This window comes from Motacilla alba, chromosome 4 (assembly GCF_015832195.1).
Source record: "Motacilla alba alba isolate MOTALB_02 chromosome 4, Motacilla_alba_V1.0_pri, whole genome shotgun sequence".
NCBI classification, from domain to species: Eukaryota; Metazoa; Chordata; class Aves; order Passeriformes; family Motacillidae; genus Motacilla; species Motacilla alba.
The window spans coordinates 15,215,501-15,240,845 of record NC_052019.1 but is presented as its reverse complement, the minus strand read 5'-3'; the positions used below and the strand labels follow the sequence as shown (position 1 = coordinate 15,240,845).

General features: G+C 39.1%; 1 protein-coding gene across 11 annotated transcripts in view; it reads left to right on the top strand.

The window, feature by feature from the left end:
• Positions 1-25,345, top strand: part of LDB2 (LIM domain binding 2) — a 214,562-nt gene that overhangs the window by 178,519 nt on the left and 10,698 nt on the right. For all 11 annotated transcript variants that reach the window (XM_038135977.1, XM_038135980.1, XM_038135981.1 and 8 more), the window contains one exon: positions 24,459-24,582. In XM_038135977.1, the coding sequence (XP_037991905.1) occupies positions 24,459-24,582 (124 nt within the window). The remainder of the gene's footprint in view (positions 1-24,458; positions 24,583-25,345) is intronic.

Here is a 25,345-nt window from a genome sequence, read left to right as displayed (position 1 = left end):
TATTGCTAATTGCTCTTGAACAATGTAATTTAAAAATGAGTTAGTTTTACTAAAATAATTGCAGTAAAAAACAGAACATGAAATGTAGCTTGCTCTTTATGATAGTTAACAGTGTAAGGAGAATGATAAATTATTTAGAACAAAACATATATTGTTAAAGTCTTTCAATGTTATCACCAAATGTCATATTCATGGTACTTTTTGTTTCTTTTAGGCACCTTCTTGGTGTCTAATTGTATTTCGAAGACCATCTGGTCTCTTTATTTCTCAGTTTCTTTGAGTTCTTTCTAGTTTAGTATAAGGATAGGTTGATTCCTATAGTCTTATTCTAATATTTATTTCCTACTATGGGCTGCTTTACTGCCTAAGTCACCTTTCTGTTTGCTATAACAAATGCTAAGGAAAACTTCTGCTTTAAATCACACACATATAGAAACTGGAACAACATCTTGGAAAGCAGTGACCTTTCTCCAGAGTGACATAAGTGGGTGCAAAGATTCTCCTGTGGTAGTTACATGTTTAATTACCTGTAGAAATACAAGGTATGAAGACCATCAGACTAATCACAGCAGCGAAGGACATGTGGACACTGTCATGGTCTGACCTCCTAGGTTTGCTCCAAAGTCTCTGCTATCAGCCACTTCTGCTGAGGACACAGGGCCCAGTTAAGCAGCTCTCAAGGCTCTTCTGAGTACAAACCCTGTTTAAAAGGAAAAGGCTGCCTTCCTTATAGACCAAAAAACCCACCACAGAGGCTGCAAGAACTCTCTTTTTCATTGACTGCTAGAGGAGAGATAAGAAATATATGAAGCAAGGGGAAACAGCAGAAACAAAATCTACCCACATAAACCAAAGCTCTGTAGCCCCCCAGGGGACTTGAGAAGGATGCTGTCTATGAAGGTGCTCCCACTTTTTTGCTTTTACTGTCCTCCAACGTTTCTTTCATCAAATTCTGCTGAGGACCACTTCCTTAAAGAGCAAAGAATACGAGAGTAATCATTGAAAAGGTCATAATATAAAACATACTTTTAAAATGCTGATTGGTTTGGAATGATATTTTAGGCTTTTTTCTTGCCTTTTCCTTTAAGTGAAATTAAAGAGGAAAGCAGCTTTTTTGATATCTGCTACGAAGGCTGTTACTGGTCATTGATAATGCCTTTGTGTAAGTAGAAGTTGTGATTGCTTAGTACTTCTCCAAATGGATGTATCATACCAGCTTTTATTCCTAATTTATATTCTCAAGCAAACCTAAAGGGAGCTTACATTTTTAACTTCCAGTGTTTGATTTCATTGTTCAAAGTTTTATTCTTTTTTTTCCTTAGTTTCTTTCGGAACAAAAATTAGATTAGAAAGAACTTCAAAGGATATCAGCTGCAAGAGGCTTGTTGATTTCAGTAGAATTTTACCAAGTTATAAAAAAATCAGGTCAAAACAGGGAAAAAACTTATAGAAGTATATGCATTTAATATTCTTCAAGCTTGCTTTGACAAAGCTTTTGAAAGGTGATCTGCTTTCATTTTGTTCACACACATTTCTTTTAGGTACATAAATGGATGCTTTTCCAAACAATTAATACAGTTCATCTTTGCTCAGCTTCATACTAGTAAGGCTGGAATCAAGTTCTTAAAATAATGTCTGAGGTTAGTTATAGATGCAGTCCAAAAAGCTCTTCATCTCTATGTGTGATCCTGGAAGGTGAGGTGTACAAAGGTGGAAACAACCATTTGGCATTGCAATCTAGTATAAAGATGGTCTGTGCCTTAGGAATAAGGCAATATGGACAGATCTCATTAGCCACTTTATTCCTATCTGCAAGGGCTGTTAGAATCATCCATTTAATGACGTTCAACTTTCTGCACTTTAATAAATAAGGTTTATGATTCTAGAATATCATAGGAATTATGATTATGCAGAAAACACTTTGTGATGAACAACTCAACTTCCTACTCGGGAATGCTCAAAAAACTTAAACAAAACCCCAAAGGGTTAATCTGTCATTACTTTTTTGGGTTTTTGCTTATCATATAGATATTTTTATATGAATATAAAATTTTGTGTTTTCCTCAATTTAGTTGAAAAAACCCACCCCTATATTTGTTGGCCATTTTAGTCAGTGTGTTACTGCAGCAATGGGAGAGTCTAGAGAGTGCATCTCTGCTTGGTTATCAGTCCTAAACACCTTGAATAAATAGCATAGCATCAGGAAAACCAGATGACTTCAGCCATCCAAAAATACAAGAAAATGCATTGCCTGCAGCCTCTTGCAACTACTATAAAATAGAAATAATTATGGAGAGGGGGAAAAAGTTCAGCCGTGTACATTTACTAAAGCATATGTCCGTGTCATCATTTAAAATGTGCCTGAAAGTTCTAGCATAGTAAAGCCATTTCATATAATGAATTTTGTTATGCCTTCTCATTTTCTGTGGACTCTGAAAATCTAGATCTACCTGGACTCCCATCATCATAGTATCTGATGGTTTTGCATTTTTATTTTATTTTATTTTACCAATATTGTTGTAAAAGCTATTATATTCATTGCACAGCTGAGGAGCTGAGGATGCTTAGAAGGACATAAAGCCACAGTCTGACAGAGTGGCTTCACTGCAGCCTTAAGCTAGAGGATTTCATTGCTTGGGATGCCACAGACATCTGTGCCACCCTTGTTTCAGCCACTCACTGTGTAGTTTATTTTTACAGCAAAGCATGAGGGGTGGGAGGAGATGCCTGCCTTTTTCTGGTATTCCAGAGCCCTTGCCCCAAAGTCTTGACATATGGGTCAACATCCTGCTTAACCTGAGGGAGTTGAAAGCCTCGTGTGCTCATACACCACAAACAGGCTAAAAAAAATAGTGGGTGCTCTGAGCAACTTATTGAAGCAGGGTCATGATGTAACCAGGAGGGCATGTCTCCGTGGGTCAAAAAAGGATCCAGGCTGATTCAGCTGCTAGAGAGTATGGCTGACTAGAAACAAGGAGTTATATTCTCCAATCTGCTCTCAGGATTCTTTTTTTTTTTAATTGAAGAGTGACTGAACAGCAGGCTGGAGTGAACGTGCTAGTGGTCACTCTTCTGTACATGTACACAACTTGTACTTCTGTGTGCTTAGGCCGTCCATGTCTGTCAGACTTAGTGCTCATTTGCCTTTTCAAGACCCTTGGGTTATGTTCATATTTGTATATTAAACAGCATCTAGTGCTGTTCTTGGGTATCTGAATGCACTGTCTGTACTCTTTTAGAGCTGTTCCTGCCTCCTTTGCTCACTCCCAAAGAATTCCTGGGTACAGTTCAGGAGTTGGCATGATAGTCAGTCCACTGCTGGAAGGGAATTTGTATGTAGTCTCCTGTCTTGGTGCATAAGAAGGCTTAACTTTGTGAAGGTAGGACAGTCTCTGCCAGCTGGCCTCACTGCCAGAGAACAGTGCTGGCACATTTCATTTACTGGAGTTGCTATGTCTTAACAGTCTTAAACATGTTTTTTGAATTCCGAATTGTTTGAGTATGTACCAGGCTCACCTCAACCAAGGCAGGTTAAACACAGGACTTTTGTGGCTCATACTCTTGGAGTTGAATGCTTAAATGTAGGTACTTTGGGATCCCTTTTTTCGTGATATTTGATTTAGTGCTACAACTGAGGTCACAGACCAAGAATGAGCTTTAAGACCAGCTCTCCTAATTTTTTTCCAGATATCATTATCACCATTTCATTCAGCTATTTCTTCTGCATTAATAGAAACACATGCTTGTGTGTATCTTTTATTTCTGTCACTGGAAAATGCTACTATTTTTCTCCTGTGTACTGGGATCACAGTAGGTAATAACAATTTTCTCTGTCAGCTAGCAGGAGAAATGGCATTCTCTTTTTACTCTATTCCCATATACACTTCTAGTAGTGAAAGAAACTTTTCTGACTGGAAGAGGCCTGCTGCCTGCACTGAAGGCAGGCATGTAGCAGCCAAGCAGCAGAGTGGCCAGCTGGTGAGAATGTGTTCAACAGAACAGAGTCCAGGAAGTGAGGACAAGTCCTGAATGCCATGGAGAACCTATGACACTTGGAAATGTGTATCTGGGTACACAAAACGGGGCTAAAATCTGAAAAAAAAAATTAAAATTAACAGCTCCTTCTTGAATACCTCTGGTCTTTGGGTGTCTGTCTGAGTGAAGTAAGAATTTGCCTTTTGATGTCTTCTGTTCATGCTGCAGAGTCAGGCAGCTCGCACAGATTAGAGGGGTTCTTCCTTGCTGAGTCACATTTTACAGCAGAACGGGTAAGGGCCAAGTGCAGGGTTGATACATGAAACAGAAGGAACACAGTTTGACTTTCAAACTCCAAGCAAGAGTTTGCAGTACTAGCAATTAGGAAGAAGATATTTGTACATGTAAACTGTAAGTCTTATCTGGAAATCACTGAGTTAATAATCTTGGGACCTTATGACGTTTCTTTTACCAAGACACAGCAGTTTAAGGACACTGTTGTGTGAAACTTTGTACAAATCTGGTAATAGATCAGCTGGTCTGTTTTTAAAGGGAGGGAAGGAAGACTATTTATTTCCCCCCAAAGGAACTGCTACAAAGCTATTTTCCTTATCAGAAGAACACCTTTTTCCTGAATGTTATCTCTGACATTTGTTCTTTATAACCTAATGAGGGCAGGTGGAACACCATGGGAATGAGTAATTGTTGATTTGATATAATTTTAACTTTTGTTGCAAGCCTGCACATGGAGTTGGTATTTTGAGCCTTCATTTTGCTTGTTGGTGACCTTGGGCTATTTTGTAGTCAATAAGAGGGGGAAAAGACAGTGCTTCCTTTTACAGCTAGGCTCTTAGACAGCTCAAACTCTTGCCTAGTGACCATGCAATTTTTCTATATATTTTTTTCTTTTGTGAGCAGTAGAGAGGGTTCTTGATCTTCCCACATAAAATGGTAGGGGATATTTGTAGTTTAGATTCTCCTCTGAATGTTTTAATTGGACCCCTTACACATATTGTGACAAACACACAGTGGCCTTCCTGGCAGAGGGCTCTGCTGTGCAGGTGGACTGTGGCCCTGCCTGCTGCCCCCAGTGCTCAGTAGGGCTGGAAGTCAGCTGGGTGTTGCTGCCCTGCCACACAACCACACCTTTTCTCCTCAGGAAGGGTTCCAGTAATTCCCCCAGGGATCTTTCAGCATGGTCATTCCCAGGAGATAGACTTTCCTCTACCAGACATAAGGGGCTATGCAAACCTGTTACTCCACTGGTCAGTGGTATTGGCATAGGGATTGATCCTCTCTGCACTGGATGCAGCATGCAGTAAATCCCAGTGACTGAGAGAGAAGCTTGTGTGTCCTCAGATATGCCCACACTGCACCCATGGCCAGCCTGTTTTAATTTGCCTTCTTGGTACTAAACAAGTAGGAAGGACACCTGAGGTTCAGCACGAAAAGTAAAGCCATGTAAAGTAAAGATTTAACCTCATCTGTGCCCAGGTGCAGCCTCTTTCTATCCTGGCATGAACCCAGTGGTGTGTTAAATTCTGAATACAGAATATGAGCCTGTAGAGTATCAAAGCTCAGGGAATAGTCTGATACACTCTCTTGAATCTTAAATGGCTGAACAACCATGGCATCTTTGCATGTCCCTAGCACTTCACATGGTGCTCTAATACCAAACCCTAGGTGAAGGTGAATACACAGTGTTGCTACTCTGCCAGGATCAGAGGACAGCTTCTATAACAATAGGCAGAAAAACTGCTTTGGCTCAGCCTGACAGTTAAATGACCATTCTTTGTATTTCCATCAGGAAAAGGGTTCTTCCAAATATCACTTTCTTCTCTTCACCCTACTTGGCTACTGGGAAAACCAGAAGAGTCATACACAAATAAAAAGTAATTTAAATGTAATATAGAACTAAATGTAGTTTTTTTTCTATTGTCACCTCTCTTGACTACTGGCCAAAGAGATTTGGTACCCAGCTGTTATGTCTTACTCATGGATGTGTTAGGGGGATCCCCAAGAGCTCATCCAAGTCTGGACCTGAGAGCCACAAGCCTCCACAGTAACATCATCCTCTGTGCCAGAATGACCCTTTTCTGGGGAGCTGTGACAATCAACAGTAATAAGAGATAAAACAAGATAGCGTTCCTTAAAGAAGCCAGCAAGAATCTGGCTCAGAACACAATCCTGAAGATGCCTTTGTCTATCACCAAACAGAAAACTGTCTCCAGTTGCTTTCAGAAACCCACATACAGATTGTCCATCTGTACAGTTTCTTAGCAGCATTGGTCCCAGTTTCAGCCACACATTTCTGCCCACATGCTGCCTATTTCCTTACTTATTTATTGCACAGATCTCTCGCCCCAGCTGTTTTGCTGTAAGCCACACAAATAGCAGTGCTTGCACAGCAGTGGGACAGCATGGTGCTGCTTTAGCTGGCATTGCCACCTGAGAAACACCAGCCTTAGTGCAGTGTCCTTTGGCTCCTGTCCCTTTCTAAACCTTCCACAAGATATTTTCTGGCCTTGCTTTCCAGAAGAAGGGGAGAAGGAGGAGAAAACAGTCTCTGAGTACTAACATCTCTGAATTAAAGTTTTTCCCAAGCAGCAGTTTATTCAACATATGATGGACCATTCAATCACAGGTTGGATACAAGTACTTGCACTCTTTTCAGAAGAAAAGTTTAACTCATTGCTCCACTAAGCCCCAGATTAATGAAGGACTGGGGACACTGGGGCATACTTAGAGAACATAAAAATATTGCCATAATTTTTTATGTTCTCCACACCATAAATGTTCATGGTGCACATACCATATTGCTTTCCAGAATACCCAGACTAGGGTTCTTTTGCAGTCTGCAAAACCAATTAAAAGCTTAAAAACAAGTGGTCTGAAAGAGCATATTCCTGCTAAACCTTTACTGGTCAGTGGTGTCTGCAGACTAATTTATCCTCACTTCTTGATCAATTCACTCATACTATAATGATCTCATCCTTTTCCCATTCAATCTCAGAATGCTTTTAATGATTGGAAATCTCTGTCTCTGGCTGTGCTTTATACCCTGTGCCATTTTATAGATTTCAGGAAATTTCTTAGCAAGAGTTTCCACCTTTCATTGGAGCTAACTAAGGGGCACCTCAAGTTGTATGATTCTTCAGCAGCACCTCCCAGAATGAACCCACTCAGGAAGAACAAGATAAATCAAACAATATAGGCAAGGACATAATGCAGACAATTCACAATAATAAAGTATCTGCATTAGTCTCAAAACAGCAATTCAGAGGAGCATGGGATTAACCAAATACTCTGTATGCCCGTTCATTTGCACCATCTGCTGAACCATGTATCAGAAGGTGAAAAGATAATAGACGCATGGGGCTGTGTGTTGAAATAGATTTGGAAAAAGAAAATTGTTTCAGAAAGCTATGAAAACAAAAATCTGGGTGATTACAAATCTGCAGCCAGGAGAGGGAAGAAAGAATTATGTCACTTTGTAGACCTCAGAGATTTGCTTTTTTCATTTACCATTTTTAGAAATGGGGAAGGTTGTGGAGCTTAATATAATCTATTCTGGAGCCGAGTTCAGACAGGAATTGCTATTTAACTGTAGGAACCACAAGCATGTGGTTCCTACACAGATTTTTCAAATGTACATGGATTCTGTGACTGAGTACATGCAAAGTTGGGGCTTGGACATAGCCACCAGGATACAGCCACAGACTGACTGTGTTTAGATGGTTTAGACATTGCAGCCACTTGCTAAGAATCTTCTGTGCTCACCAGAGCCTGTGAGAGAAATTTGGAACCTTTCAGCTGATCCTCAGATCAATAATGTTACTGAGAATGCTTTCCTAGAAAACGTGATCAAAAGCTGGGAAATTACGTTGTTCAGTTACTTTTGTAAAATATATGTATTAGTCAAAAGATGATATTGGATTTCTGCATTGCCAAACACAGGAACACTAAAATAGGGGGAAATACCCCATTATTCCAGAAGTCTGGGAAGTGCTGGTGGATGTCTCTGAAGTGTCATATGGTGTATTAGCATAAACCAACCTATTTCAAACCCTGAAAATATGTGTTTATTTCTCTTCATTAAGACTGCTTAAATATTGGAAGTTACAGTTTTTGCCTTGTAAAATAAATTGCTACAAGAAATGTAAATTAATTGTTACTTATTTAATTGATAATAATTACACTTAACAATCTGTGCTGCAAAAGGTAATGGTTGTAAAAGTCAAAAGGCATTTGCACAGAAGTTTAACTTGGTGATAAATGGCTTCCTTTTGTGAGATGACACATAAGAGCTGCAAATACAGTCCTGTCTTTAAAGACTTGAAAAATTCTGGTTTAGCTGCAAGGAAAAAAAAAAGGAAAATAATTTTCTGTGTCTCTTTTTCTGGTGTTGAAAAGGACAGTATTCTGGAACATGATTGTAAAAATTAGAAAGGTTCCTTTAAAATGCAGTAAAAAGTAATTGTTTATTTTAAATTTCAGTTCTTATAGTGTCAGAACGCCCCAAAAATACTCATGAAAGCATCGTTGATTCATAGAGAGATGGTGTTAAAGGACATAAGGCATCAGAATAGAATTCAGTCTGACTTTATGTATATCACAGGCCATTATACCTCACTGAATTACTGCCAAACTGAGCCTAGTGGCTTCAATTTCACTGAGACATAACTGGTGTTTGGCAAGAGCAGAAAGTATCCTCAGAGTACCCATTTCAAATTATGGAATTATTAGTTTCCTTATTATATAGATGGGACACAGAGTAGTTTGGGGAACCATTGAAAGGTCTTTCTGGATGCTATATGCTCTACCAAGAGGCTATTTTCTCATGGAAAAAAAAACCTGAAAACACCACAGGAATCTTGAGGTCTCACTAACTCCTTCTCCATAAAACTGACTTCTCGTGACGCTAAGGGTGATAATGAGAATTTGACGATTGTTCTGTGACTTGTGAGATATTTTCGTTCCTGGCTGGAACACATTAAAAAGCTGTTTTGAAGATAGAGGATACATTACTGTGATCACACTAGCAAAAAAAGTTCAAAATCTCTCCTTGGTCTCTAAAAGCACTGAACTGCCTGAAGAAAATAGATGTGTTAGCATAGGCAAAATTAACCAAACCTCGTGCCAGAATTGAAATTCACATTGCCTTGCTCACGTAAGATGGTGTAAATTATATTTTTTCATATAAATAAAGTTTAAAAAGCCAGATTGTAGTTGTTTTTGTGGTCACAGTTTCCAGCGACAGGCACCATGTCTTGTGAGCTTCCAAAGACGTTGTGACCACTCTGGAAATAAAGAGTTGCACTGACCCCAGCAGCACTGGGACCACTGCACACTCTCTACATGCATCAGTAATATATGGACAGTGCTATTTGCAAGAGACCACAGATTTTGGCTTCCTCATCCAGTCTGTCCAATTAGTCCAGTTCCTCCTCATTAGGGAAAACAAGCAGGACATTCCAGCCACCAGACCTGTGCCTGTCACTGCTCCCTGCCTGCATTTCCAGTAGCAAATGAGACAGACCCATGGCACTGAGAGCTGGCACATAAATGTCTGCCCATATAAATGACCCATTGGCATGTTTTCCCAATTCATCCCATGCCACCTCACTGTCTCCCAACTGTCTTGGTGCCTTTTTCAGAGCAACCCGGGTGAGGGTGGTTTTTAGTAAGTGTGACTGGGGCCACCCTCTGCTGGGAGCAGGCAGGGCTGAGCTGTGTGCACACATACCAGTGCTGCACTGGCACCCTCCCTGAGGGCTGAAGAATGGGCCTCACCTGCTTCATTTGAGAATATTGGACTTTATAATGTATCCATAAGTGGTTCCATACCCATTAGCAATGTATCCTTGTGCATTGGATCATCAAGCCATATAAATTTAGAATGGCTCAGATTAGAGCAAAATTATATTTCTGTTATATTAACAGAGCATCCATTGTGGAACTGAGGCTGACTTTGTTGTCTGTGTTGGGCAATACCTGATCTGATGCTGGAATAGAACTGGCAGATGATCCCTTGTTTGCCATGAAGCATGCTGATACAAAAGTAACTGTCAAATTTTCTTGAAAAACATTGAACCGGTCAAATAAATTTCTACAAGCACAGCTGTCTTCATCACTGATACCCAGGAGCTTTTAACACCAGGGCTGCTGTGCTGCTGAAGCACAACCTTAGTCACACACTTTAACAGCTTTGAGAGCAGTGCTGCAGTGCAATTGGTAGCACTGATACACGCACAGAAGACCTTTCTCAATATTGCTGTTACTGAGAACTTCAAATGAATGGATGCATTTGAAAGACTTCCCAGAAAACACGTTTCCTTTTCAGCTGGCAGCTCAGTTATTCATCTAAGTAGTCTGTGGATTAAGTAATTTGACACATTTCTTTTGTGAAACAATTGTGTGTTATTGCTCTCTCCTTTTTCCATCTCACCTGTACAACTAACCCAGAAATTCAACACAGATATTTCAGGCACACACCAGGACCAGCCAGCAGCCACCCCAAGCAGTATGTGATGATTCTGGTAACCACCACAGGGCCCATATATGGGTTCACAAACCAGGGAGCGAAAATCAGAAACAGGGAAAGGGTTAAGAATGTTGTTTTTTCCTATTTGCTTATTGGCTCAGTTCTTGGCATAAATCTCTCTGGACAGGGACAAAGAGGGAGCACAGATTTCAGTCATTCCATGTCTCGGAAGATTAGTGCAGGGAGGTCAAATTGAGGTACAGCATCATGTATTATAACACAGCAGAAGGATCTGGTATCTAATTTTTTAAGTGACCAGCAGATTGAACATCCTGATTTTTCTATATATGTAGGAACTCTCAGTTTTTTGGTACTGTTAGTACTTCTTCTTTCTGCTTATGCTGTGCTGCAGGGTGGGGTGGGTGGGGAGAGGCTGGACTCTCCCCATTCAGATGCAGCTGCCATGTCATGACACTTTCCTGTGTGTTTCCCTGGGGATGACTTTCACAGCACAGACACTCAGACCACGAGCACTCGTGAGCAGGTGGTGTAAGGCAGTGCCAGTGTCCCCACTCAATGTCCCCACACAATGTCCCCACAGCACTGCGAGATGCAGTCGTTCCGGGAAGCAGAGGCCACACGTGATTGTGTTTTGCCTCCACCTGATCATCATATCCACCCACCTAAAATTCCATCTCTGTTTTCTATATAGATCCTGACAGAACAGCTCAAGTACACTGTGTACAGTCAGAGGACAAGTATTGATTTTGCTGTACCTGAATAAAATTCTTAACAGAAAAACAAAGCTAATGTTGGTGTTTCGGTTTTTCTCTCTTTTGACTTGTGTGTGTGGATTTCTGTTCTCACCATATAGTATTTGATCCATGGGAGGTGCACAGTCAGAGCTTGATTTTTAAGATGTGCACGACCCAGGCTCTGATCTGTGCAGGCACAATTTCAGAGCCAGTAAATAATTTTGCCTGTGTTTTATTGCCTGTATTTAACTGAAGTGCAAAGCAATCATTTCCTTCCTAGTGACAAATCAGCGAATCAGATCGGCAGCTATTACATTGTTCTGGTGTAATTATGAGGAGCCATACCCTACCACACCAGCGTTGCCTAAAAGTTTCAATGTGTAGTTTATTTGCACTTCACTGGGCCAAGGGACAACTAGCCTTATCTGAAGTGCATCCTTATTTATTTTGAAAATGTTGCTGTGAATTAAGGCTATAAAGGCATTATTTTAATAGTAGGTATAGTATACATTAGTTGTGTTGCTAATTATATTGTCATGAAAACATTTGAAGCCTTATTAATGCACACACCATCGATACTTAAAAGCAGCATTGCCTGATGGTGATAATACAGCTTCACTAGTGGATGATCTATGACTGCAAGCATTAAATACTCCCTACTTTAAAGTCATTAATCCCTACTTTCTTCGAATACGTTTAATTAAAAAGTTCCATTTCCCAGTAATTGCTGGTTTTATATAACCCCGAAATGGAATTTTATTTAGGCGCAAGGTCTTTTATATAAACATCCATCTGTCCACAGCATAGCAGTGCTGGGACAAGTTTTGTGGATTGGGTGAGAAGTGAAGAGATTACAGAAGACTCTGTGTCCCTGTAAGAACTGTGAACTTTTGTCCTCTGTGTAACAGCTTTGGAGTATTTTTGCTTTCAGGATTTTGGTGCCAAACAAGGAACTGCAAAGTCAATAGGAGTGAAAATCATGAAACAATGGGGCTTATGCCTACTGGAGTTGCAATATTAGTTTATAAAAAACTCCTTCTTTTTCTATGTCTATGTCAAGGTTTGCACTGCAAAGTATCCTCCTTTCTATTTGAACACAGAATTAAGCAAACCTCAATTGCATGTATAAAAATACACATATGTGTGTATATATATATATATATATATCTGTATCTATCTATATATAGAGAGATATATCTATCTCCTCTGTGCTTCAGGCTGAGAGATATCACTAATAAAAAGAAAATGTTTTGGTATTAATAAGGTTGGCATTCAGAAAGTATGAAATAAATGCATGGAAGTTTGTCAGCTTATTAATCATTCCATTACAAGCGGTGTTTTTACTTTCATTGCTCTAACATCTAACCACAGTTCACTGGCTAAAGGCCAAGGTAGCTTTTGCACTGGCACATTACCATGCAGTGTACTTCTGTACTTCTCTTCCATTTATTAATGCTGCAGACTTCCTACAATTCAGGCTAAAAATAGAACTGGTTATGTGAAAAACACTGCATTTGTGCTTGAGCTGCAGTATAGAAACAAGAGGATTTTATATGGATGGGGGAAGAGATTCATGACACAGAAGAGCTAGCTGGTTATATTCTGCAAAAAGCTTTCTTTTTTCATGGTTGTAAATAAAATTAGAGTTGCTATGTACACGTTAGTCTGAAGGATGAATCACAGTTGTTGTATTGCCTCAGTCTGTATGAATCTTTATGTGTATCTTTTGTATGAAAGGGAGATGATTTCTTGTACAAGGAAACATGAAAATAGAACAAGGTATGGAAGAGAATTTGTAAAATCAAAGGTGAATGTGATGTTTTGTTTTTCAGTATAGAAACTGTCTTCGTCTGTGGCGCATGTTTTGAAGTAGCCACAAAAATCATATGCAAATGAAAAACTTCAACCTCACCACTAAATTTTTGGACTTGCATTTCAGCCAGGCACAGCATCTCCTATTGTTCTGCTTTCGGTAACTTTTAGTCAGCATTTGCTGTCTGCAGACCACTTCACCACAAAAACATTTCCAAACTTATTTCCAAGCTGTAATACAGCTGCACACTAAAATTGTCAGCATTCAACTGCAGTCCTTACACTCTTGATCTTTTTTATAATGCTGTGATTTGTTTTGAATCAACAGTAGTTTGAACAAGACAAACAACATCCCGGATTCCATCTGAACCTAAGGGAGCTGCCAGGGATACAGGTGAAGAGTGATAGTGGATGCATTTCATAGGCAAAATGAAAAGTGGCAAAACTGATAAGGTCTCATTGTTGCACAAACAGAAAAAGCTAACAGTTTGCATATCTGAAATATCAGGTGTTAGGATTTGACTCACAACAGCTGAATAGGAGCTTGTTTGCCTTTGGAGGAATAGAAAGGAAGGAAATGTCATGCAGCAACATCACACGTGGTCGTGATGGGAGATGGCAAACGAGGAAATAGACCTTTCCCATGCTGTTTCCAACTGATACTGTTTGGACTGGCTGTGATGGTGGATCATTAAGCAATTCTGATTATTAAATATCTGGGCTTGGCAAAGAATAAGAGAGCAACAAAACTCTTTTAAGTGCATGACAGTCTCCAAAGTCACCCTTGTTTTGTTCTTATCTTGGTACTGTGTAAGAAATAAAATTGGTGTTCGTGTTAGAAGCAGAGGCAATAATATTGAAATGAGAACAAATTGTAAGCTGTATGATTTTTGAAGTATCTAGAGAAAATGAAATTAAGAAAGCTTTCAAATGTCATGTGCTTTGCACCAGGCCACTGAAACACAGTGAGGTAAAACAATAGCTACTGTGTTTCTCTGTCAATTCATAACCTATAATTGGACTTTAAAAAGGAGGTATTAGATCACAGGACAAGGCTTAAGTAAAAAAATTTGGTGTAAAGCACCAATTTGGTGCTTAGTTCTTCCTCTTATTTACTACAGACCTGCCTTAAACCTTACCTAACAGTGGAACTCCATCCAAATCTAGTATAGACTAAAATTAATGAATCTGCTACAATTTACATTAAAATTTAATTTTGTCCTGACAAGCTCTCTGAAATTGATACTCATTGCAATAGAGTGCAGTATAAAAGATCATATCATGCAGTCAACATGATGCACTTTGCAATGTAATTTAACACTAATGTTAAATTAAATTACAAAGATAAATTTTATGGTCTCTCTTAAAATCATTTAAGAGCTTAATTCTTATCTGAGATGTGTAAGACACACATCTTTCCTATTGATCACTGACTATATAGATAATTGTGAGAGAATAATCACAAAATATGAAGGGCTGTCCAAAGCTTTTCTTTATGATACAGACTTGTTTTTTGATGTGTTAGTCCTTTATTGCAAGTAGGATCTCTGCTGAAGGAAAAGGCTCAAGTAGGTTGTCCTCATTGAAGAACACACTGATCTGTACAGTTTGGATGAGGCCAAATTGCACAATAAAGAAGATTTAGACAATGCTAAAGAAGATTCGGAAGATTCAGATTGTAGATTTTCATGGTCCTCAGAACTGAGCCCATCAGGAGGAAGATGAGACTCATCCTAATTTTCATTAGCTGAAAATACATACAGCAACTGGAAGCAGTTTGCCTCTGCCATTGGCATTCCAGATTATCTACTTATGTTATTGAAACCAAGTGCCCTTACTTTGTTTCATTTGTCATCAAGGGAAGGGAAAGGAAGCAGATAACCTTCACTGTTCACTTTGCTGTAGGAACAACTGTGAGCCCAGCTGGTGGAAACAAAAGTAAAGGTCCATAAGATTTGTGTGGGATGCTGTTGAAGGAAGGGATTTTCAAAACATCTCCCCATTGTACAGGAGGTGAATAGGAAAAAGACCATTTGCTGAAAGGACATTCTTTTAATGTCTGGGTAATGACAGGAAGAGTTTAAAGTTGCAAAGTTCTTGCAAAGAATCAAAAAAATAGAAATAATTTTAAAAAACAGTATTGAAAGTTCAAAGAGAGAAGCAAAACTACAAACAGTGGACCTCCTTTCTAAGCCCTTTCTAAACAATGGATCTTAAATAAAAAGATTAAGCAAAATCACAAGGAAAAGCCTTTCAGAGTTTGAGGAAAGAGGGTTGTCAAATAGTTATAGCAATGACTGAGAGCCCTAAAATATTTCTTTTAATGCTTAAGAATATTCTGAAACAGAATTCCTTCCAGCACATGCTGTAATGATGAGCGTACTGACTAAAGTGATAACTAAATAAGGTGTATTTCAAAGTCATCTCCACAAATGCACTCAGCTTCCCTGTGCACAAGGAAAGGAGAGCACATCTGTCCAGTTCAACATTCATCATGTGGCATCTTAAAGGTGCTTCACACCACTCATTACTTACAAACTGAAGATGCGACTAAGACTGATCATCTTCACTGTAAGAAATGCTTAGTTTAATATGATATGATGCTAAGTAGGCCCTCAAATTAGGTTCTTTTCAGGGAAGAATGTGCTCAGCTATCTGCACAGCACTTCAGCAGCAGCTCTGCAGGAGCAGGGACATTGGCAGGAGTGGTTCTGGGACTGTTAAAGCCAGAGCCCTTCTGCCAGCCTGGGCACACTGCAGGGAGTGAGAAACCTGCAGCCCTTGTGGGGATGCAAGGAGGGAGAAAGAAACTTTGTGAACTGTAAAGCAGGTTGGGTTCCCTGCTGACCAGGTGCACAGTTTTGATGCTGTCATGATCCCACCACAAGGAAAGGTACAATTAATAGCCACAAGATCTAACGAAGTTTCCATAGCCACCTGAATTGCTCCAGAGTGCATGGAGGAGAGGACAGTGGTGGAAGTTGTTATCTAGCTGATGTGTAAAGGAGGGGGGGGAGGGGGGGAAAGAAAAGAAAAGAAAAGAAAAAAGGAAAGGAAAGGAAAGGAAAGGAAAGGAAAGGAAAGGAAAGGAAAGGAAAGGAAAGGAAAGGAAAGGAAAGGAAAGGAAAGGAAAGGAAAGGAAAGGAAAGGAAAGGAAAGGAAAGGAAAGGAAAGGAAAGGAAAGGAAAGGAAAGGAAAGGAAAGGAAAGGAAAGGAAAGGAAAGGAAAGGAAAGGAAAGGAAAGAAAAGAAAAGAAAAGAAAAGAAAAGAAAAGAAAAGAAAAGAAAAGAAAAGAAAAGAAAAGAAAAGAAAAGAAAAGAAAAAGAAGAAAATAAAAAAATGAGGGGAGGGGAGGAAGATATTAAATTGGGGTGCAACAGTAACTGGAATTAACTGCAATGCTAGTGATGGCTGTGCTGTGTTAAAATCTGTTTCATATCCACTCATAGTTATTTGCCTGAAAAAAACCATGTTTTTCAAGCTTAGTCTTACCTGAAATGAATGCTGCTTCTTTCCATTATCACTGTTGCTGGGAATTGAAATGGCTGCAGATACAGAACAGTGTAAAAACATGATGAGCTATGTAGCTTGGGAGCAATTGAGCAGCTGAATACTGCATTATTGAGAAATCATTCGCTACCTCTGGGTGTTAGTGAGAAACTGGAGAGTCCTAGACTGGCATTCAGGGCATAGCATAGGATGAATAAACATTGCTGAGTGCTGAGTATTTGCTAGTGACTCCAGCACAGAGCTTCAGCAGTTGTGTGTCATCCCACTGCATCCTCCAGGGCTGGCAACACACATGAAAGGAATAGTGAATGCCAGCAGCCTTGTGGCAGAATTGTTCCCTAAATAACCAAGTTATCAATGAAAATTAATGACATTTTGTATGGCGTGCACCAGGCAAAACAGCCATATTTTCAAGAGTCAATGTGTGAGAACCATTTAAATATATATCAGTAGTCCTCAAGGGACTTGTGGATAGGTGCATGAAATTGTTGTTTTTATGTGCATACCTGTCTATTGCCAAAGTATTCCTGGCTTATTATTTTACCTCATATCTAGTTAAGATAGGAGCCTCTTTAGAAGCAGGGCCTCAGTATTTTGTAAAATATATGTATATCTCTGTCATTGTACAAATAATAAGTTGCAGATGCAAATGATCACTAATATTGTGACTGTTAAGCTGGAAATTCTAATTCCTAGCTTCTTAGGTGATTGCAAGTACAAATGTTTCTTGACTCAGCATGGCGTCACAAAACATGGAACCTTCTCCCATGCTGAGTGGTGGTTATTAAGTATATCCTAGACTCTGTAAATCTCAGGTTATGGAATTTGTCCCAGAATCTGCTTTTGCTATGGTATTGTGCTGCAGAAACTCATCCTGTATTTTTTAAAGCTAACACAAAATATCCATTCCATATGGTTTTGGAGATGTACTTAAAATATGAGCCAAGTTCAACCTGATGCAGTGCTGTCTTGCTGAGCCCTGAGCTAGTCTAAACCAATTTCTTTCAGAGGTGTGATCCCATTCATGTCAATGAAATTTTAAGTCAAAGCCTAAAGAATTTATTAAAGAATTGACATAGAATTTATTTTTAGTAACAGTTTTGAAACCTTTTCATTGCTATCTGTTTAAATCAAATGTCTTTAATTTAGGAGTAAATGCAGTAAGTGTGCCAGTACCATAATTCCAAGCAGTTTTCCACCTCTTTGTAGATTTCAAAACTCCTATTGTTTCCTACCTATGTAGCAAACCCAAGGACTTCAGTCTGTTTATACACAGCCAATTTAAAAAAAACTTTGGCACAGGAGGAATTGGAAATATGGAGAGAACAGTAGTCACAGTAAACAAGCTAGGGATTACTCTGTGGTATTGGACTACTTAAGCTATTGAGGTTAAGAGCTGGCTTTTCATTCTGTCCCAAAGATCATCTAAGGTTTCACTAAAATAAATGACCCTGTGCAGACTGGATTTTGAATATTCAGGTTAAAATAACTGGGTTTATAATTTAAGTTGAAGCAGTTACTGTATTTGCTGCTTGCTACACTAACTGCTGTCAAAATTGAACATTTATTTATTCCATGTATTACATGGGGTGTACAATGAACATTTATTAGTTCCACATCTCAGCAGGAGTGCACAGTGGCTCTTCAAAAAGGGAAAGCAGGTAGCAAGAATAGTAAGTTGAGTGATGGGAATCTCAAAGCCCCTTCTTTTGGCTTAAAATTTACCTTGCAGGGAAGGACCATGGATGTAGCTGATCCACTGAAATGTACTGATGGAAGAGACTTGTATTTGACTTGACATACCAGGCAAAAGCTTAAAACAAAGCCAAAGCATTTCCCCCTAGAAAACAACTATATAAAAAAACACCTAATTTCTTTCAGTTCATAAAAACCCCAAAACATTTCTCATTTATATCTCCATGTTTTTAATGGAAAACAAAGATGGTTTTTAAGATGAAAATGTTCTGTATTCACATGTGATCCTTAAAAAACACATGCTATTTTGAGCAGTGAATTGCAAGCCGGCCAGTGAAAGAAGCAGCAATATGTTCCTAGGAAATTTTCATTCCTCCCTCTGTTCTGCAGGGGAATGAAACTTACATTAATTCTGAAAAACAAGCATGAGCAGAGAAATTTAAAATCAGCCATAAGCTTTCTCTGGTTCTAACTCCAAAAATGAACTGTATTGAGGACTGCAGCAATGCTTTCCTGTTTCAGTGCCATGCTGCTGGCGGTCCAGGGCACTCATACAGGGTTTTGAAACCCCTCAAGAAAGACAAACTTCCAGGTATAACTCTTTTACAGGAAGAACTTTACTGGAAGAACATCCCTAGTGTGTCCCCTTCCTCACTGCAGGTGTATCAGTAACATATTGTGGACATACCTGGAAATGTATACCTGTGGATGGGCATAAAACAGTGGATGTGGACGTGCAGAGACATTTCAGTTCTTTTCAGAAATCCTGCCCCACTGAAGAAATGGGACCTTTCCCAGGGAAATGCCCTGGGGCCAGAATTTCTCTAGCAGCATGAACTGGAGTTGTTTTGTCTTGAGCACATAGAGGGTGTGCAGAGGGAAGACTGCATTTCAGCATAGAAATAAAAGGTTGTTGTGTTTAGATTTGTTGGTTGATAACTCAGAGTCTTTGTGGAGGATAAAAAATGAGCTCTAAAAGAAAGTGCTGCACCTCTTCAAGGCTGCACATTGTATTCCAGGTATACCTTCACTGTCAACATCCTACCTGAATATTATCCAATGATTAATACCCCCATTCAAATTGGGGTTTTGTCACTTTTAGGAAGGGCTGTAAATCAACATGAGCTCTGAACATGCAACAGTTCCTATAATTTTCAAGTGATTAATACAGGCATTTGACCTGGAGAAGTTTCAAGCATCAAAGAGTTAAAACTACATTTCAGAAGAACTTCAGGAAACACTGTCATTGCTGCCTGGTTCCTTGCTGGTTCATTCAGAAAAACTGATGTTACATTATACATTTACATTTTTAACTGTCATCTACATGAAAAATTTTAGCTATTTCCATTTTTTAAATTGTAGTTAGTGAAAGTTTTCTGTATTCAGACAAAATGGGCAGCCATAGGAAGATAGTTAAAACTTGCTTGTTTTGGTAGACCATGGGACTTGTTGGCCACCTGGCTTACTGGCCCGATATGTTTCCTGATCTAAAGAAACTGCCTGGGTGATTATGTAGTGTCACCAGCTAAATACGGCAAGACTCGAGGCTCACGGATTTCTCTTTAAAATGCAAAAAGCACTGAAGAGCTGAAGGGCTGCCGCTCCTTTGTGCTGCTGGCACGGAGCAGGGGAGCCCGTTCGCTGGGGCAGCTCTGCCACCTGCAGCTCAGCGCGGGCAGGAGCGCATCCCCTGCGCCGCCCGCACAGCAGCCTGCCCCAGCGCAGCCCCAGCACCCTCCCGGGGGCAGGAGGCTTCATGAGCAGGGTAATCGCTAATTCAATTAGAAATAGAATGCCTTAGCTTATGGTATGCAAAAGTAAAAGAGAGCTTTCACATCGGTGCTTCTAGCTAATATTCACTGCTTCCAGAAAGAGCATCTGCTCTCAGAATGGAGTAAAATCCCAGCATTAGAACAAAAATCATAAGGCTAAAACTATTCTTGGTGTGACTGGACAGATCTCAGAGCTGAATATGACCCATTACTGATGAAGGCCAGTTTGGGCTCTGCTGATATCTGAGGTATTACAGGAAATTATGTATGGATCCATATTCTCAGAACCCCTTAACTCCCTCTGCAGTGCCACCACTATCTTCTCATATAACCCCTTCTTGAAAAACACTGGTTTTTGAAACCTGTAAATGCTAGTCTTCTCCTCCAAAAAAAAAATCATTAAAAATAAATCAAATTCTTTCAGATGTGTTTTACTAACACAAAACAAACAAACAAACAAAATAAACAACCAAAAACAACCTCTAATGTTATTATGTTCCCTATTTTCACTTCCCTCAGCCCCAAGGGTACAGCATTACCACTTTGTCAAGTTGGATCCATCCTAACTGATGAATTGTCCATAGGATCCATATGGAATTCCAGGAAAGTCACTGCCAGTGTACATAGTACCAAACCATGTGCATGGGTCACAGTGTGTACTGGACCCCCACAAATACAGGCTGCTCATGCCAGTGATCTCTCTGTGCTCATTCCCAGAGCTGGCTCCACCTTACAGCTCTGACAGTGAAACAGCAGTGGTTCTGAGTAATGGTCAGACATCATCACAACGAGCTCAGATAAGATGGCTAGAAACTAATTCTAATAATATTGGGTTACTAAGCATAATGTGGAGTTCTTTCACTGAGTTTTAATATTGCAGAGGGAAAGTACATCATCTATTATGATACACATTTTTCCAAATACATTCAAAAAGCTAAAACAAACATAACTTTTTCTTTGAACTTTAAGCTTTGTTCAACTGCACACATAATTAAGACACATTCTAGTGCCTGAAACATCCACAAGGAGCTTTGTGTCCTTCTGGGACAGCATGAGCGATCTGGTGGATCAGATCCAGCATCATCTAGGGCATTTCAGCTGGCACTGGACACCAGTGCACAGGCATATGGATCCCAACTCTAGTGGTGCCTAAGTGTGGAACTCAGAAATATCTCTCTTGTCAAGCATTGCCATTAAAGGTTCTGTATTCCTAGGAATGTAGAAATTATTTCTGTAATCATACCTTGTCACCGCACTAAATTCTTGAAGTCTTTAGGCTATTTTCTTGGGTGACTGATTTCAAGCTGTGCAGAAACTGCTTGTAGAAGAGATTGGTTTTGTTGGTGTTCCAAATGTTATTAATATAGTACTGTAGTAAAAACTTGTACATTTTGGTATTATCCAGTGCTTGAAAAAATGTTAAAATGGATGTTGTGAAGAAATCTCACAGAGGGAGACTAGATGATCTGTGGGGAATAGACAGTTTAAGCCTCAGGCTTCTATAAGCCAATGAATGCAGGAGAATAAAACATTTCATTAGCTTTGTTTTAAGAACTCACTCTGTCAACCCAGCCTGCCAGTTATCTGCTCACCATTGTTTAAAGACAGCAGGTGGTTTTGGCCAATCAAGCTTTTAAATGCATCTTGTCCCCACATTTTTAAACTGGCTTTTTTGAAAAAAAAAAAAAAAAAAACCAAAAAAAAAACAAGTTACTGATTGTCAATGACAAGTTCTTTGGACTTAAGATAATTGGAGCACAATCATTTCCTCTTTCACGGATTTGGGTTTGAGTTACTTTAGATTTCAAATAGGTCTCAAAGGTCACCAAAAAAAGACTGTGAGATTTTATATCAATCATTTTTAATCCAGTTCATTTTACACTTATGCCAAATTCACATGAGCTAGATACATTTAAAACTATAGAGTTCAATTCCCTGCTATTACTCAAGTATCCAAAGCCAACCTTACAATTTTCAGACTTTAGAGGAAGAAAATGGTTGTGAATTCCCCAAAAACCAGAAGAATTCATGTGAGTGGGTACAACTCCCGAGTATTCAGAAGATGAGACTTTCCCATGTCCTAGAGTAGGGCCCTCAATACCCATATGTTTTTCTCCATACCAGTGAGATCTATCAAGCATTTCTACATATTGGGTCTGTATTCCATTTTAATCTTGTGTGTGAAGTGAAAGAGATTATATACAGGATTAGCAGTCAAGGTATCCGCAGGCAGCGGGGACAGCATAGTTCTCAGTGCACGCTATGGTTAGAGCACAATAGCAAACATCTTTGCCAAGATGATAAAGAAGAAACATTCTCATTGTTGCCAATAATAAATATCCAGGGAAGAGTAAGTATATAATGAATAAAGTGTCCTTAAGGAAATGTTGGAAGAACCTACATATATATTTCTGTATTTTTAGTCCCAGCAGCAGTAGAGCTGTGTGAGTCTAGCACTCTGCCCAGGGTAACTAGTTTGTTCAGAATTATCACAAGTATCTTTTTCCTGCTTGCTGCTGTCAGCTCATAATGAGAAAATTTAGCCAGCCATGCCAGAAACCCAGACTTTTGAGAGTCAAAACAATGGTGTCCATTACAATCACAAATCTCTTTCTCTCTCACATACACACAGACATAAAACTTGAGCAAGCACCTGCAGGTTTCAGAATAAATTGAATATCAACTCAAAATACAACAATTTTTTCACAGCACAAACTGCATCTTGCATATATTTTAGGACCTGATGATCTTAATTTTTATTGAATATTGAACTAGATGAAAATCCAAACCCAGAGTGTACTATGTGGTAGCAGCTTTCCGTCTATTAGATTATCTTGCAAATATTTATTTACAAAAAAAATGTAAAAACTGTGTAAGAAAAAAGTCAATAAGGCAACTGCAGATTCAATTTCTGCAGATGGAAAAAAATAATTTCTCATACCCAAGCTCTTCATTCTCCCTGCTACTTTATGTTATCTCTGTTTTAACTGCTATTAATGGAAGGCTCATCAAACAGCAGTGCCAATACAGAGTAATATTTAAATGCTGAATTAGTCTCAGTCCTCATGGCAGCTCCCTTTCAACTATTTTCCCTGCATACTTTGCATCTCCATTTATATGAATGAGAGAAGGGTGCACTTAAGGAGAATGGAGCAAGTGTTGTTCAGCTCTACAGCCCAGAAAGAAGAATTTGTCTCCTGTCTTATATATTTTAAAAGAACGAAGGAAAAACATGTGCTGAAGAAAATCCTGAACACTCCTTCAGCAAAACTTCATAAAATTAAGTAAATAATTCAAAACAAGACTTGGCTGAAGTTACGCCTTTTTTCAGTTGCCATTCTAACTTCCAATAATTTGATCAACTTGTTGCCCTACTTCTGTTGGTAAAAAAAGCCAAACCTGCCCCTGCTTCTAAATGCAGTTCTGCTTTGAAAAGTGACTAAAAATGGCATGCAGGCTCCATGCTTATTCTGTGCCAGCTACTTCCTTATCATATGTGCTCAGTTGCAAGTAAGGAACCATTTCCTCCTATGTGCCAGCCCTGCAAGTTTCAGGCAGCACCTGTAGGTCAGCCTGGAGTTTTTCTCCTCATTTAGGATGCATAAAAACCAAGGCTCTGGCAAACAAGAGAAAGCCCTCAGCTACACATGTGCAATTCTGTAGCCTTCTATGGCTTTGAGTGAGGTTTAAATGACTGGAAATGATTCTGTGGTTATAAACAAGAGAGGCTAGAAAGCAGCATAGTCCTCTTTCTGCTGATCTGCTGTGCTAACAGGAGTAGAAAGCAGTGAACAATATTTAATTATTAAGTGAACAGGTAGAATATATATATAAGACTCTATTAAAAAAAAAGATGTTTGAAACTCCATATTTTCAGAAATCTCTATCCTATATATTCAGCATTCAAGCAGAAAAGAAAAATAAAATGCTTTTCTTTTTTTCTCATATGGGTCATTCATATGATCAGAAGAGAGTGTATAGTCCTCATATTAAAAAAAAAAAAGCCCAAAATTACCTGGATTATTTTGCATGCAATGTAAAATAAAAGAGCATTTATAAGTTCTCATTGTGGTGTGCAGCAGGTCAGAAGAACACATTTTGCTGTATGGGAATGCTAATCCACTATGGGCATTTTATTATTTATTAATCTTTGCAGCTTTGGCAATGAAGCATGAACATTTTCTAGTCTTCTGAAATCTCTGTAGCCTGGAAGACTAGAGTTGAAGTTTATCTGATATATCCATAAATTACCTAGGATCATAAATAGCAAGAAGAAGTTTTCACAATTCAGAGTTTTTATTTTGCAATCCAAGTGCAGATTAAACTGAACTGTATAAGGCATGCTCTGTTAGCAAGAGTAAAAAAAATCCAAAAATATAATTTCCAGCTATGTAAATACAGATCAATGGAGGCTTTGTTTGGATTAAATTGTTCTATTCTGTTTTTTTCTTCTAGTTGTGTGTTATACTGGAGCCAATGCAGGAACTGATGTCAAGACATAAAACTTACAATCTAAGTCCTCGAGACTGCTTGAAGACTTGCTTATTTCAAAAATGGCAGAGAATGGTGGCCCCACCAGGTATGTTTCACTTCCAAAATTCTACTTATTTTATAATAAAATTAATAGAGAAGCAATGGGAAAGCTTACTTATAAAGGAAAGTAATAAAAATTAACAATGGTCCCAAAGCAAGCCTGAAAATTATTCTGATATTTTATGATTTTGGTCTGACACAACTGATTTATAGATGTGCACACTGAGATGGCTGCACTATGACTAGGATATAATTTAGTACAAAAATATGTGTAGATGGAATGCAAAATGCCTACTGGCTCCATTAGAATTCATTGTTTGTGTAATCCTGCTTCCTGCTGTGACTCTGAAATTACAGCTACAATTCATAATTAATTGTCTTTGAGACTAATATTAAGTTATTTACAGGCCTGGACCTAATCTCTTTCCTCTTACACTTCAAAATAATAATTCTCTCCTTTTTCAGATTATAAAGATTTTTATATCTTAGCGTGTTCACATGGGTGCCCAGGCCAAATTTTGAGAAGCACAATTGCCCCTTTGTGCTTTGCCAGTTTAAGCAAAGCTGTGTAATTGTCCTGATTCGGTCTGAGGTTGGCAGGCTTGCAGGGCAATGCCATTTGGCACACTTCATGGGTCCTCCTGGGAGCAGCAGTTTTAAAGGTGAAGCCCACACAGGATGGAGAAGGAGCTCAAAGGGTGGTTGGTTGCTTGCTGCATGGATGGCAGCCGTAGGGCGGAATTTGAGGCTGTACCCTCCATCACAGTAAGACCTGCATTTTCATTCAGCACAGTTTCTTGCTGTGTGAC